Source organism: Dendrobates tinctorius, unplaced genomic scaffold (genome assembly GCF_039654945.1).
Source record: "Dendrobates tinctorius isolate UK_male_01 unplaced genomic scaffold, ASM3965494v1 ptg000012l, whole genome shotgun sequence".
Taxonomy (NCBI): domain Eukaryota; kingdom Metazoa; phylum Chordata; class Amphibia; order Anura; family Dendrobatidae; genus Dendrobates; species Dendrobates tinctorius.
In genome coordinates, this window is record NW_027361680.1 from 14,716,566 (window position 1) to 14,732,733 (window position 16,168).

Here is a 16,168-nt window from a genome sequence, read left to right on the forward strand (position 1 = left end):
TAGCGGTGTAGTGAGGGTGATAGGAGCGGAGTAGCAGAGCTGGGTATGATGAATAGTGGTGTTGTGTGGGTGATAGGAGTGGAGTACATTTATCTACATGAGGGGTCTCAAACTTGCGACCCACGGGCCAACTGCAGCCCTCGGGACAATAGTTTGCGTCCCTCACCTCATGGGCCCTCGGGACAATAGTTTGCAGCCCTCACCTCGGCCGGGATCACACATGTGAGAAACACGGCCGAGTCTCGCATGTGAAATCCCAGTCACACGTAGTACCGCTCATTAAGGTCATTAATATGGACGCCACTCCACTCTCATAGGCGTGGCGCCCATATTCATCAGCTTAATGAGCGGTACCACGTGACGTGCGACCGAGCGCTCATACAGGAAGATGTCGGCGCTGGACCATCAGAGCGGCAGCAGGAGGAGGAGAGTATGATGATGGCTAGACAGTCACAGCAGCCTGCTGTCAGCAGGCAAGGCGTATGAGTCACACTCACAACACATGCAGCAGGAGGAGCCGAGCAGGGACCGGACTGCGCCACAGACTCAGGTACGCCGGGTTCAGAATGAGCGGTGGGGCGGTGCGGTATATTGCTCTTGGAGGCGGGACATCAGCTGGCCTTATTGCGAACTTGCGCTATTACCCCGGGCTTAGAAGCGGAGGCAGCCGCGGAAATTGCTGCTCAGCAGGACAGAAAAAAAAGCGGAAAAGACGCATCGGCTAACACACTGAAACAGTGATACCAAGTGGAATTATATTTTTGTAAGAGCTTTTCTTGTGGAAAACCTGATGCGGCTCAGCCTCACCCAGATTCTACCTCCAGCGGCCCCTGGGTAAATTGAGTTTGAGACCCCTGATCTACATGAAGTGACATTGACCATTTATTTGTGTGGCTGGCGCAGGAATGTAGCAGAGCTCGTGTGTGTAGTGTCGCCATGTGCTCAGGTGTATACATCATGCACAGACCCACAGCTTGCCTCCCCCCCCCCCCGCCTCCATTATTTATGTAGTGCCCCCACACCCCTCTGGTTAACCCTTTACTGCCTGAGCCTTGCCTTGACATGCAAAAATAAGACTCCACACACAAGCATTGAGGGGGATCATTCAGACTTTACCCGTTTCTTCTGTATCTGGAAAAATGGATCTGGTCCTTCCACGTGTATATACTGTATGCTGGCCCCGAAAATTTTGCCAGTATGTGGCCTCGAAATTCCTAGTGGCAGCCCTGTCCTTTTTCTTCACTGACAACCTCTATACTGTGTCTCCTTTTGGCCTCATTCATTTCCTATGGGACTTGCAGACATGTTGCACACTTGCGGTGAGACATAAAACCACTGCTAGCAGCATTTTTTTTCCCATTGCTGCAAGTACTGATTTTGCCAGATCGCTGCAAAACCGCAAGTGTCGCACATGTCCGCAAGTCCCATAGGGAATGAATGAGGCCGAACGCAGAGTTGTCATAAGTGATTCGTTACGTGGCAGATGCGGAAAAACTGGCGGATCTACAGCAAATGGCAAAAATCGCTGATGTGAAAGTAGCCTAAATCACTGCCGACAGTGTCTGCGTGAGGCCAGGGTCAGACATGCGAGAAATACATGCAGCTGCACGCTCCTGTCCGAGTACCGGCGGCAGTGCCGGGGGGTTGACCTGCGAGACTCGTGCAAGTTTCTCACATGTCTGACCCCGGCCTTAGTCATACTCACCAATGGGGGAGGCAGCACTAAAAGAGCCTAGAGCAGCATAAACTCTAAATACGGCCCTGATAGGAACAAACAGCACTAGAAGTATAGCTATCAGCCATCATAGTAGCTCAGTTCAGATATACGTATAGGTCACTATATTGACATATATTAACATCACTACTTCTGGCAAAGTTATATAGGAACAAATAGTATGAGAAATGTATCTATTAGCCATTGCAGTAACTCAATTCAAGCCCACGCATAGATCACTATATTGATACATTCTCGTTATTGCCTCTGGAGTCTCTCTCTTCTGGAATAACATCTTATCAAAGTTATATAGGAACAAATAGCACTAGAAACATAGCCACTAGTCACTATAGTAGCTCAGTGCAGATATATGTATAGGTCATGATATTGACATATATTATCATTACTACTTCTGGCAAAGTTATATGAGAACAAGTAGTTTTTAGAAATGTAGCTATTAGCCATTGTAATAACTCAGTTCAGGTACATGTATACATCACTATGTTGATATATATTATCATTACTGCTTCTAGCGTGTTTGTCTCTTGGAGATCCACTCCTCTGCCGCCGCCGGATTCTGAAAGAAAGTTACTCTCTCACACCCTAAGCCTAGCTGGGTATGCCATTGAATAAATCACGTTAGCACTTTTCAGACATTTCTTGACTGATGTGAATGAGGCTCTTCGCTTCTGTAAATCTGCTGAAAAATCCATGTTTGATTACTTGGGCCTTTCGTGTCAATTGTAGGATATGGTCTCTGTCTTTCCAGTTAAGAAATCTGGCCAGTAGGGGTCTAGGAGGGGCTCCAGGGGGATTCTGTTTTCCAGGTACCCGGTGCGCCCTCTCCACCGCATAGGCAGCAGAGAAGTTGGCGTCCGGAAACAGAGTACGGATCCATTTCTCCACAAAGTCACTCGGGTTATTTCCTTCAGCCCTTTCCGGCAATCCAACAATACGGATATTATTTCGCCTCAGTCTTTTCTCAAGATCGTTGTGCTTTTGTACACACAACTCCATTTTTTGCTCTAGTACTCTAATACGCTTGGGCAAAGGTGCTGCTTGGTCCTCCAGACTCGAGATTCTATCCTCCGCCTGTCGGATTTTGTCTCCCAAATTTGACATATCATTACGGAGAGGCCCAAATCTGTCTTAACCTCCTCAATTTTTCCAGTTAGGGAGGCTGTACTACCCTGGATGGCAGTCATCAATTGTGCCGATACTTGTTTCAGGGTGACATTGATACTTCACCCTGAGCTGATTTATTAGGGGACTTCTGCATGGTCGCTGAATTATTGCCCCTAACATATGACTTAAGCTTATCAGCAGCTGATTGTGCCTTGGAGGGGACCATGATGCCTTTCCAAAGAGATGTATATACTATTAGGAGAAGTCACGTATGCCAGATAATATGCCGTCAGAAGATAATGGTGGTGGTTCGGACACTAATAGATGAAGAAACAAGAAGACCTACAAAATCATTTCTCTATTAAATTTGGTTGAGAAAAATGTGTGCAACAGGCACAGTTTCCAGAAGGGGCACTAGGTGGCAGGAGAACGCTGCATTAGTACTATAAGGCTATAAACTTAAATTCTTTAGTAAATATCACGGTGCATGCCCAAGTTGAAGGGAAGGGGAGAGGTAAAAAACGAGCTGTACATCCACTCTGACCTGCAGATTCGGCATTACCTCCTGAAAGCAGGCCCGCCAACCGCTCCAGGATTGTAGCCTGCAGTATTTCAGCCTGTGATGTTTCAGGACTACAGTTGCAGCCAGGATCTAAGATGGCTGTCGTCACTCAGCTCCCTTCCCGCCACCAGCAGTTCAGGTCTCCAGCGGCGCAGAGAGGGTCCGGGTCCAGCTTCAGGCTACCCTCGCACTCTCAGCTCCTCACCACCTCCAGCCCACCGGGCAGCAATCGTCAGGCAAGCTACCAGCCATTTGTATCAGGCACTCGTCGGGTCTCAGCGCGTCCAGTGTGCCACCGCCGGCCTGCAACTTTAGACCGCGGATCCGCCGGAAGTGTAGGCCACAGCACCGCGCTCCTCTGCATAAGTCAGACTAAAAGGAATAAACGGGCACCATCCACAATATATACTCAGGTGGAATCACCTAGTGCATATACTGTAAATAAATTAACACAGTAACAAATGTTGTCCCTATTTTCTTGTATTTGATTTAGTGGTAACATGTTGAGAATTTGATGCATACACATGGCGTTTATTTTGCCTGTGTATCCCTTATGCAATCACAGTGTTTCCCTATAGGACTTGATATGTAGATATTCTGGTATATTTGTATTAACACCATGATATTATGACAATGAATAAGATTGGGATTGATAACCTGTGGTGTTAGATTCCAGATATTGAAATTAAGTAGATATTTGTTATTTGATTAAATAGTTAATTCTGGGGCCCACAGTATTTAACTGTCTATTAACATGACCCATTGTTTTTGTTTGTCTATGTGTGTCTGTGAGTTCAGACATTTTAATTGTTTTTAAACTAAGTGTTTGCTTGTTGTGTTCACTATAATAAAATTTGATTCTTGATTATATTAGTGTGTGGTGATCCCTATTTATGTGCATATACTTTTCTCTTTATTTGTTCCTCTGAATAAGTCACCAGCCGCCTCTTATCCGATCTTCAGAGCGCCCCGGGCAGGTATCGGGGATGGTAAGCACCCGGTATCCCCGTCACGAAGTCACCGCTGAAGGTGCGAGCCGAGCAGGAACAGACGTGATTGTACAGGGCAGCGCCCAAGGCCCACGTGTAGGCCCCAGTCTCCGTTCGCCTCCAAGTAAGCCCGGATGGGTAAGAGGAGCGCTGATACTCGGTGATATAGTCTCCAGGTGTATAGCTGGGTCCGGATGATATATAGATGTGGCTCCACGAGTCAGATAAGAGCCAGATTATAGGAAGGGTCCCAGGAGCTTCCAAAAGTATGTCCTGCTCCTTCAGCTGCTTGCCACGCCCCCATGTTTGGCATTTCTGTTACAATGACAGTCATGAAGTGCGTGTCTCCAGAAGCCCAAGCTGGGCATAATTTACTGGTCTGCAATATACTGGGCAGATTTGCAATTTTCACTCAGCAACATCCACTGCTGCTTGTTTCTGGAAAACGTCAGAGTCAAAATAGTCACTACACCTATAGATAAAATCGTAGAAGGATGCAATTTCCAAAATGGGGTCACTTGAAAGGGGATTCTGCTCTTCTAGCACTCATGGGCTCTCTATATGGAGTCCACAAACTATTCTACAATACCGTATATACTCGAATATAAGCCGAGATTTTCAGCCCATTTTTGGGGCTGAAAGTCCCCCCTCTCGGCTTATATTCGAGTCATATACACCAGGGGGTCGGAGGGGGAGGGGGCGGGGGTGTCAGGTCATACTTACCCGTCCTGACGCTGTCTCTTGAGCCCCCAGCTTCTCCACGCTCTCTCTTCCTGCCTTCAGCGGTCACGTGGTACCGCTCATTAAAACTCATGAATATGCGCATATTCATGAGTTTTAATGAGCGGTATCACGTGACCCAGCGACGGAGAGGTGAGTATGTCATTTTTTTTTATTTTTACATGCAGCAGCAACAGTGGCAGCACATGGGGGCATAATCTATTAAGCATCTTATGGGGGCAGTGTAACGGGGTCCACCCAAGTTGGTGTACCTCTTTCAGTACCACCCCGTGTTTTCGGAGGTCCGCTCTGCGTTGGCTGGAGTCTGAATGAATGACGCTGGCTGGAATTCCTTGGTTACATGGGCGCATATAAAAGATCACTGCTTCTCCACGTATTTCCAGTCTGACAACACTTTACTCACAGGACACAGAATATATCACACAGATACAGAGGGCAGGCCAATAGAAAAGCGGCAGGCCAGACATGCATTACAAAAGCCGCAGGTGGCCGGAGCCTGCCGATGTTTACTGTGGGAATTACAAAGGTGGGGGGAGGGCGGACAAAAGGAGAATATTGTGTCCCCTCTGCCCAGGGGCGCAGCCTGTGGGCTGATGCATTAGGGACATGCATCTCACATAGAACCTATTATACATACATATAACTGCACAACATATTCTGGGTGCTGAGTGGTTCTGTAACACGTAACAGGCAGCATATGGGGGAATTATCTATGGAGCTTCTTATGGGGACAGCATATGGGGGAATAAATCTATGGAGCTTCTTCTGGGGACACCATATGGGGGAATAATCTATGGAGCTTCTTCTGGGGACACCATATGGGGGAATAATCTATGGAGCTTCTTATGCGGGCAGCATATGGGGGAATAACCTATGGAGCTTCTAATGGGGGGAACATATGGGGGAATAATCTATGGAGCTTCTGCGGACACCATATGGGGAAATAATCTATGGAGCATTTCCCACCCTAGGCTTATACTCGAGTCAATAAGTTTTCCCAGTATTTTGTGGCAAAATTGGGGGGGGGGGGTCGGCTTATACTCGAGTATATACGGTAATTTATTCTCCAGGAGGGAAATAGCGCTTCATTCTTCCGGAGTCTCTCTGTATGGCTGACCAGAACTGTACATGCAAATTGCCTCTTCAGACAAAAAGAGGACTTGAACTCTATAGCGCCACCTGTTGGTAGTAGCGATCTACAAGTCACAATCAACCCTTTAACGAGTCTTGTAATATGACTAAGTCATTTTACAAGACTCGTTAAAGGGTTGATTGTGACTTATAGGATCGCTACTACCAACAGGTGGCGCTATAGAGTTCAAGTCCTCTTTTTCTCTGAAGAGGCAACTTGCATATTATTTTTCCCAGAGGAGAATTGCACGGCGAATAAGCCTCTTTACCTTGACAAGCCAGAGCTGACATGTCACTCTCCACAAGCAGAACTGTACAGCCACACATGGGAAATTTCTAAATTCAGCAGAAATTGTGTGATGAATTAATTTTGGTGCCATTTTTATCCATTTTCCCATGTGTAAATGTAAAAAAATCTGGGGCTGAAACCAATATTTTGTGGTAAAAATGTAAATATTTATTCCTCACTGCCTAATGGTATAAATTTCTGTGAGGCACCTGTGGTGTCAATATGCTCACTGCACCCTTAAATGAATTGAGGTGTAGTTTGTAAAATGAAGCCACTTATGGAGGGTTCAGCTGTTCTGGCACCTCAGGGGCTCTGCCAACGTGACATGGCATCCGCAAACCATAACAACAAAATCTGCATTGTAACATGGCACTCCTTCCCTTCGGAGCTTTGTTCTGTACCTCAAAAGTAGTTTTTAAAGGGAGTGTCCAGTCGAAACTGATAAGACAGCAATAACTCTGTATTACTGCAGACTTATGAATTCCCCCCAGTGCACGCACTGTGCGTTGTGGGGATTCGAATATTTCAGATTGATGAACGGAGGGCATATATGAGTTAAACATACCCCGGCTATATACTTGTATGGAACGAGGCTGCGCCCTCTGGTTGGCCACATGCACCAGCGCTAGCGGCATAGCATAACATGATCGCGTTATGCTATAGCGTTAACGCAGCCCGTATGAACCTAGGCTTATCCAATTCTGTGAATCGCCTGAGGCTTACAACTGCTCAGTACACCCCTAGATGAATTCCTGCAGAGGTGTCACTTTCAAAATGGGATCATTTGTGGGAGCTTCTACTGTTTTGGCATGTCAGTGTCTGCAAATAAAAAATGTGGGGCTAAAGCAACATTTTTGTCGCAAAAATGTATTTTCTTTTTTTTTTACTGTATATCAATGTTAGGCCCACCTTTGGGGTTTTGTGTTTTTTTTGTGCTGTTCCAATATACACAAAGGAAATAGACATGTGTATAGCAAAACATGTGCAATTGCAATAATTTTCTGGGAGAAATACTTCATTTTGTGTAACAATTTCAAGGGCGCCAACACCACTGTAAAGGCGCCAGTATGGGTGGTGTAAATAAGTGTTTTTATTTTAACGGGGGCAAGCACTTAGTTATGAAGGGGGTTTCCTAGTAGTGAACAACCCCTTTAATTAAAAAAAAAAGATCACAATACTTTAATGTGTTGATTGATAAAAACAAATGCCAACACCAGTGATCCTCAAGAAAGTATTACCTCCATTCCCTCAAATGGCGGTGGATCTTTAGGTTTATTACTCTTCTTTTCTGAAAAAAAAATAAAGATATAACCATAACTACATATTTAAACATTTATATTCCCATTTATTAGAACAAACAGTATTTTTCCAATAAGAAGCAATACAGTATTTTTGAATAACACATCAAAACGGTATAAGATCATAAAAACCAATTTCTATCACTTTTACATTATTGGGGCTCGTTTCTTTCTGTCTGATATGGCATGTGGCGATCATAGAGAGGGGGTCCCGTCTATTAGCCACACAGGAAAGCCACTGCATGCAGAGAAATTACATTTCAGATCAAACATGAGGAAAAACATAATTTCAGGACAAAAACACGTATATTTGTTACCGGTAATGTGTTTTTGCGAAACTCATGACAGCACCAACAAGAGGGGGGATCCGCCCTTCAAGTACAGGGAACCTTTATGATAAAAAGGGCGGCTCCTCTCTCCGCATCAGTGGATTACAGAGCATGAGAGGACCTCCGGGTTAGGGCACGCACACATATATATATATATATATATATATATATATATATATATATATATATATATATACACACACACACACACATTTATACAATTTTACAGGCTATATCAAATTTCTTCAACCCCACTCTAAGGGCTCATACTCACGTGTGAGAAATACGGACAAGTGCAATCCATTAAAAAAATGGATTGCACTCGGACCAATGTTATTCAATAGGTGACATCTCATTTGCGAGTTGTTTCTCAGCCGAAATCGGACTGAGAAAAATTGCAGCATGCTGCGTATCTTGGACAAGACTCACCAATGCAAGACAATGGGTGCGAGAAAAATAAAAAAAATCGGACAGCACTCGGCAGCATGCGAGTGCTGTCCGAGTTTTACGCACCGGTGTCCTTTGAAAAGCCGGCAATCAATATGCGACTATACAGTAAAACCACACTGACATGTTATAATACAAAAGATAGAATACATGTATACACATAGAATAAGGGTGTGTGTGTATATATATATATATATATATATATACACACTCACTGGCCACTTTATTAGGTACACCATGCTAGTAAGGGGTTGGACCCCCTTTTGCCTTCAGAACTGCCTCAATTCTTCGTGGCAGAGATTCAACAAGGTGCTGGAAGCATTCCTCAGAGATTTTGGACCATATTGACATGATGGCATCACACAGTTGGCGCAGATTTGTCGGCTGCACATCCCTGATGCGAATCTCCCGTTCCACCACATCCCAAAGATGCTCTATTGGATTGAGATCTGGTGACTGAGGAGGCCATTTGAGTACAGTAAACTCATTGTCATGTTCAAGAAACCAATCTGAGATGATTCGAGCTTTATGACATGGCGCATTATCCTGCTGAAAGTAGCCATCAGATGTTGGGTACATTGTGGTCATAAAGGGATGGACATGGTCAGCAACAATACTCAGGTAGGCTGTGGCGTTGCAACGATGCTCAATTGGTACCAAGGGGCCCAAAGAGTGCCCAGAAAAAATTCCCCACACCATGACACCACCACCACCAGCCTGAACCGTTGATACAAGGCAGGATGGATCCATGCTTTCATGTTGTTTACTCCAAATTCTGACCCTACCATCCGAATGTCGCAGCAGAAATCGAGACTCATCAGACCAGGCAACGTTTTTCCAATCTTCTACTGTCCAATTTCGATGAGCTTGTGCAAATTGTAGCCTCAGTTTCCTGTTCTTAGCTGAGAGGAGTGGTACCCAGTGTGGTCTTCTGCTGCTGTAGCCCATCTGCCTCAAAGTTCGACGCACTGTGCGTTCAGAGATGCTCTTCTGCCTACCTTGGTTGTAACGGGTGGCAATTTGAGTCACTGTTGCCTTTCTATCAGCTCGAACCAGTCTGCCCATTCTCCTCTGACCTCTGGCATCAACATGGCATTTCCGGCTACAGAACTGCCGCTCACTGGATTTTTTTTCTTTTTCGGACCATTCTCTGTAAACCCTAGAGATGGTTGTGCGTGAAAATCCCAGTAGATCAGCAGTTTCTGAAATTCTCAGACCAGCCCTTCTGGCACCAACAATCATGCCACGTTCAAAGGCACTCAAATCACCTTTCTTCCCCATACTGATGCTCGGTTTGAACTGCAGGAGATTGTCTTGACCATGTCTACATGCCTAAATGCACTGAGTTGCCGCCATGTGATTGGCTGATTAGAAATTAAGTCTTAACACACAGTTGGACAGGTGTACCTAATAAAGTGGCCAGTGAGTGTATATATATATATATATATATATCTACTGTATATATAAAAGTGAATGTATGTGTGTGTGTGTGTGTGTGTGTGTGTGTGTGTGTGTGTGTGTATCACCAACCAATCACAAAGCATCTTTCATTTCACCAGAGCTTTTCAAAAGAAGCTGAGAGGTTATTGGTTGCTATGAGCAACAGTTTTCCTTGCAACCAATCGCTAAGCATCTCTCATGTCACCAGAGCTGGTTAAAAGAAGCTGAGCTGTGATTGGTTGCTTTGAGCAAGTTTTCCCACTTGACAACACCTCAGCAGACAATGACATGGTGGGAGAAATCTAGCATCCCTGGGAACATAAGCTCCCAGCCATTGTCTGCCCCCCTGAAAGAAGCAGAGAGCACATGACAGAAATGAATCCCCCCCTCCCGTGCCCATATCCCCATCACACATCCTCCATCTCATAGTCACATCTTCCCTCTTAAAGGGATCATTGGTATGGAAGTCAGAGCAAATCCATCCAGCGCTTTGGTTTTGACCCCAGGCCTCTCTTAAAGGGATCCCCGGTATGGAAGTTAGGACCGTTCCACTCAGCTCTGTGATTCTGACCCCAGGGTCTCTTAAAGGGAGCATTGGTATGGAAGTTAGGGCAAATCCACTCTGTGCTTTGGTACTGACCCCAGGCCTTTCTTAAAGGGATCTCCGGTATGGAAGTCAGGGCAAATCCATCCAGCGCTTTGGTTCCGAACCCATACCTCTCTTAAAGGGATCCCCAGTGTGGAAGTCAGGGCAATTGCCTTCAAATGCTCTGGTGCTAACCCCAGGCTCTCTTAAAGGGATCTCCTGTATGGAAGTTAGAGTGCTGAGGGATTTGCCCTAACTTCCATACAGGATATCCCTTTAAGACAGCCTGGGATCAGAACCAGAGTGCTGAGTGGATTTGCCCTGACTTGCATACCAATGATCCTTTTAATAGAACCCTGGGGTCACAATCAGAGTGCTGAGGGATTTGCCCTGATTGTGACCCCAGGGTTCTATTAAAAGGATCATTGGTATGCAAGTCAGGGCAAATCCACTCAGCACTCTGGTTCTGATCCCAGGCTCTCTTAAAGGGATCCCCGGTATGGAAGTTAGGGCAAATCCACTCAGCGCTCTGGTTCTAACCAAGGCCCCTCTTAAAGGGATCCCCGGTATGGAAGTGAGGGCAAATCCACTCTGCGCTTTGGTACTGACCCCAGGCCTCTCGTAAAGGGATCCCCGGTATGGAAGTTAGGGTAAATCCCTCAGCGCTCTGATTCTCAACCCAGGCTTCTATTAAAGGGATCATTGGTATGGAAGTCAGGTCAAATCCACTCAGTGCTCTGGTTCTGACGCCAGGCTGACGGGATGATGTGGGATATTAGGGGTTGTAGTCCGGCGGCTGTGACGGGATGATGTGGGATATTAGTGGTAGTCGTCTGGTAGCTCTGGCTGATAGGATGATGTGGGATATTTGGGGTAGTAGTTCGGTGGCTGTGACAAGATCATGTGGGATATTAGGGGTAGTATTCCGGTAGCTTTGACTGACGGGATGATGTGGGATATTATAGTGAATGTGGCTATGCAGAGTGGGCGGGGCTCTACACTGATCTATATATATATATATATATATGTATATATATATATATATATATATATACATATATAATATATCATTATAATTTGTTATAACTAACCGTAGTTAGGTACTATGCCCGGACAGCACCGGGCTCTTCAGCTATTGTATATAGCAAAAACTGGGAAACAGCACATGAAGTAAACAAAAAAGTGAACTTTAATGCCCATTGGCGTTGCAACGTTTCGGATGTGAAATCCTTTTTCAAGCCACTTTAATCAGGTATTACTGTGGTGCTGTTCCAGTTTTTTCTTGAGATATATATATATATATATTTCATAGAGAGATACGTAGTAGAATAGCCCGTAATTCATTTGTCGGCTTTTGTAGAATCATTGCAGAAGCCAACAGGATGGGAGACATGGTTTACATACAGCAAACCATTGCAGAACAGTTAGATTTATATAAGTCAGTGACTAATAGTGTCAGTAGTATGTGTGTGTGTAAAATATGGGACCTGCATGTATTTAATAAAAGAATGTATTCAAGTAAAAAATTAAGTGGGCTCCCGTGCAATTTTTTGCACCAGAGAGAGAAAGCCAGAGACTGAGGGCAGATACTAATAGCCTAGGAAGGGACCATGGTTATTGCCCCCCCCCCACCGGCTAAACACATCTGCCCCCAGCCACCCCAGATAAGGCGCATCTGTAAGATGTGCTAATTCTGGCACTTATCCTCTCTCATCCCACTGCCATGCATCGGTCGCATATGGGGTAATAAGGGGTTTATGTCACCTTGCTTTTGTAAGGTGACATTAAGCCCGGTTAACAATGGAGAGATGTCAATAAGACAGCTATCCATAATTAATCTTATAGTATGAAAGGGTTAATAAAACACACAGACATTAAGAATAAAGTATTTTAATGAAATAAATAAACACACTGGTTTCCCATCTTTATTAAACTCCCAATCCAAGCGAATCCCTAGTTCTCCTGTAAAAAAAATCAAAAATAAAAAGCAAGAATATCCCATACCTATCCACTCTACAGTCATGGCCAAAAGTTTAGAGAATGACACAAATATTAATTTTTACAAAGTCTACTGCTTCATTTTTTCTAATGGCAATTTGCATATACTCCAGAATGTTATAAAGAGTGATCAGCTTAACAGCAATTACTTGCAAAGTCAATATTTGCCTAGAAAATTAACTTTATCCCCCAAAACACATTTCAACATCATTGCAGCCCTGCCTTAAAAGGACCAGCTAACATCGTTTCAGTGATTGCTCCATTAACACAGGTGTGGGTGTTGAGGAGGACAGGGCTGGAGATCAATCTGTCATGATTAAGTAAGAATGACACCACTGGACACTTTAAAAGGAGGCTGGTGCTTGGCATCATTGTTTCTCTTCTGTTAACCATGGTTATCTCTAAAGAAACACGTGCAGTCATCATTGCACTGCAGAAAAATGGCCTAACAGGGAAGAGTATCGCAGCTAGAAAGATTGCACCTCAGTCAACAATCTATCGCATCATCAAGAACTTCAAGGAGAGAGGTTCCCTTGTTGCCAAAAAGGCTCCAGGGCGCCCAAGAAAGACCAGCAAGCGCCAGGACCGTCTCTTAAAAGTGTTTCAGCTGCGGGATCGGGCTACCAGCAGTGCAGAGCTTGCTCAGGAATGGCAGTAGGCAGGTGTGAGTGCATCTGCACGCACTGTGAGGCGGAGACTCTTGGAGCAAGGCCTGGTCTCAAGGAGGGCAGCAAAGAAGCCACTTCTCTCCAGAAAAAACATCATGGACAGACTGATATTCTGCAAGAGGTACAGGGAGTGGACTGCTGAGGACTGGGGTAAAGTCATTTTCTCTGATGAATCCCCTTTTCGATTGTTTGGGACATCTGGAACACGGCTTATTCGGAGAAGACCAGGTGAGCACTACCACCAGTCTTGTCTCATGCCAACTGTCAAGCATCCTGAAACCATTCATGTGTGGGGTTGCTTCTCAGCCAAGGGAATGGGCTCTCTCTCAGTCTTGCCTAAAAACACAGCCATGAATAAAGAATGGTACCAGAATGTCCTCCAAGAGCAACTTCTCCCAACCGTCCAAGAGCAGTTTGGCGATCAACAATGCCTTTTTCAACATGATGGAGCACCTTGCCATAAAGCAAAGGTGATAACTAAATGGCTCAGGGAACAAAACATAGAGACTTTGGGACCATGGCCTGGAAACTCCCCAGATGTTAATCCCATTGAGAACTTGTGGTCAATCATCAAGAGACGGGTGGACAAACAAAAACCTTCAAATTCAGACAAAATAAAAGCATTGATTTTGCAAGAATGGACTGCTATCAGTCAGGATTTGATCCAGAAGTTGATTCAGAGCATGCCAGGGAGAATTGCTGAGGTCCTGAAGAAGAAGGGTCAACACCACAAATATTGACTTGCTGCATTAACTCATTCTGTCAATATAACCTTTTGTTACTCATAATATGATTGCAATTATATTTCTGTATGTGATAAAAACATCTGACAAACACACATAAAAACCAGAGGGCAGCAGATCATGTGAAAATATAATATTTGTGTCATTCTCTAAACTTTTGGCCATGACTGTACAGTCAAGTCCCACACTGGAATCCATCTCAAGGGGTTGAATAGTTTACAACCGGGAGTGGAGCTAATGCTGCTGCCCCGGCTGTAAACCATTGTGCAATGAATGAAAAGCTGCCTGTGCAGCCTCCCCACCTGACTGTAAATGAACTCTGTAGTGTGGGAAAGTTTCTGAACATTTTCCCACGCTGCAGAGTTTACCTCAGGTCATACGGGGCCTCTGGGCATCCTCACTGACTAGTGCTGACATCACTGAGGCTGCCCAGAGGCCATGGCAATTGGATATGAGCCCTAAGTGGAAAGCTATATACAATGACCCACGAACCAAAGAGTGAAGACTTAGTAACAGGAGGGAATATAAGAGTGCTGTCATGGGTTTCATAAAAACACATTACCGGTAAGTAATATAAGTGTTTTTCTATCACCCATGACAGCACCAACAAGAGAATTACAGAGAATTACTTTATCAAGGAGGGACCACAGCTTGTAGAACCCTATTCCCAAATGTGAGTTCAGAAAAGGCAGAAAGATCTAGTCTATAGTGACTATAGAAGGTGGAAGGGGACGACCACGTAGCTGCCTTACAGATTTATTTAATGGATACATCTGCTCTTTCCACCCAAGATGTTGCCATCACCCTTCTAGAGTGGGCCCTTCCCGCATTTACATAGGCCAATGTGATAGCCTCCCTTATCCACCTGGATAGGGTACCCTTCAAGGCTGCCGTCCCCTTCCTAGAACCCTGGAAGGAGATAAACAGAGCCCTATCCTTCCTCCAAGATTTTGTTGCCCATAAATAGTGAAGGAGGCATCTCCTAACATATGTTTCTTTTCCCTATCATTTTTTGGGCCAGGACAGAAGGAAGATAGAGATACCTCTCGTGATCTATGGAACCTAGACACTATCTTAAGCAGATAAGCAGGATCAGGTTTTAAAACTACCCTATCATCCATAACCACCGTAAAGGGAGGATCTTCTGAAAGGGCCTGTATGTCACTGATTCTCAGTGCCGTTGTAAGGGCCACTAGGAGTATGGTTTCTAATGTAACCAGTTTCATGGATCCCTCAGCTAAAGCCTCAAAGGGGGGTTAGGTTAAAGCATTCAAGACCAATTTCAAGTCCCATGGAGAGATTCTGGCCATCGGGGCAGGTCTGGATCTAGTGCAGGCTTTAATGAATCTGATCACCCACTGATTACCCGCTAGGTCATAATTATAAAGAGCCCTTAAAGCTGACACCTGAACTTTCAAGATACTCCGTGCCAAGCCCTGCTCTTGCCCTTTCTGAAGGAACTCCAGGATCTCTTTCAGGGGTACCTTTTCCTTCTGGAGAACACCCTGTGGATGATAAAAACTTTTTCCATGTCCTACCATAAATTTTTGTAGTGACCGGCTTTCTACTAGCAAGTAAAGTAGAAATCATATTGGTAGAGAACCCCCTACCCTCTAGCACTGACTTCTCAAGTTCCTGGCTGACAAGTGCAGCCCAGTCACTTAAGGATGAAAAACCGGCCCTTGAACTAGAAGGTCTGGGGATCTCTGGAAATACCCATGGCTCAGTGACCGACATACTCCTCAGCCAAAAGAACCAGGGCCTCTTGGGCCAAAAGGGGGGTATAAGCATTACTCTCACCTGTCTTGCTTGATCTTCCTGAGGACTGCTGGTATCAGACAGATTGGGGGAAATGCGTATGCCAGGGAAAACCCCCATTTGATTCGGAAGACGTCCACTGCCTGGGAATTTTCTCTCAGATTCAGGGAACAGGACTTTTCCATCTTGGTGTTCTGTCGAGTGGCAAAAAGGTCGATCTCTGGTTCCCCCACATGTCCACCAAACGTCTGAATACTCTCATCTTGAGGGACCATTCGCCCTGCAGAAGTGGCCTGTGGCTCACAAAAGTCTGCTATTACATTGTCCTTCTCTTTGATGTGGAGAGCAGA

General features: G+C 45.0%; 1 protein-coding gene across 3 annotated transcripts in view; it reads right to left on the reverse strand.

Annotated features, from left to right (window-relative positions):
* The window catches only part of KIFAP3 (kinesin associated protein 3), a 687,730-nt gene that overhangs the window by 495,655 nt on the left and 175,907 nt on the right, over positions 1-16,168 (reverse strand). For all 3 annotated transcript variants that reach the window (XM_073558012.1, XM_073558011.1, XM_073558010.1), the window contains exon 4: positions 7,790-7,839. In XM_073558012.1, coding sequence (XP_073414113.1) covers positions 7,790-7,839 — 50 coding nt within the window. The remainder of the gene's footprint in view (positions 1-7,789; positions 7,840-16,168) is intronic.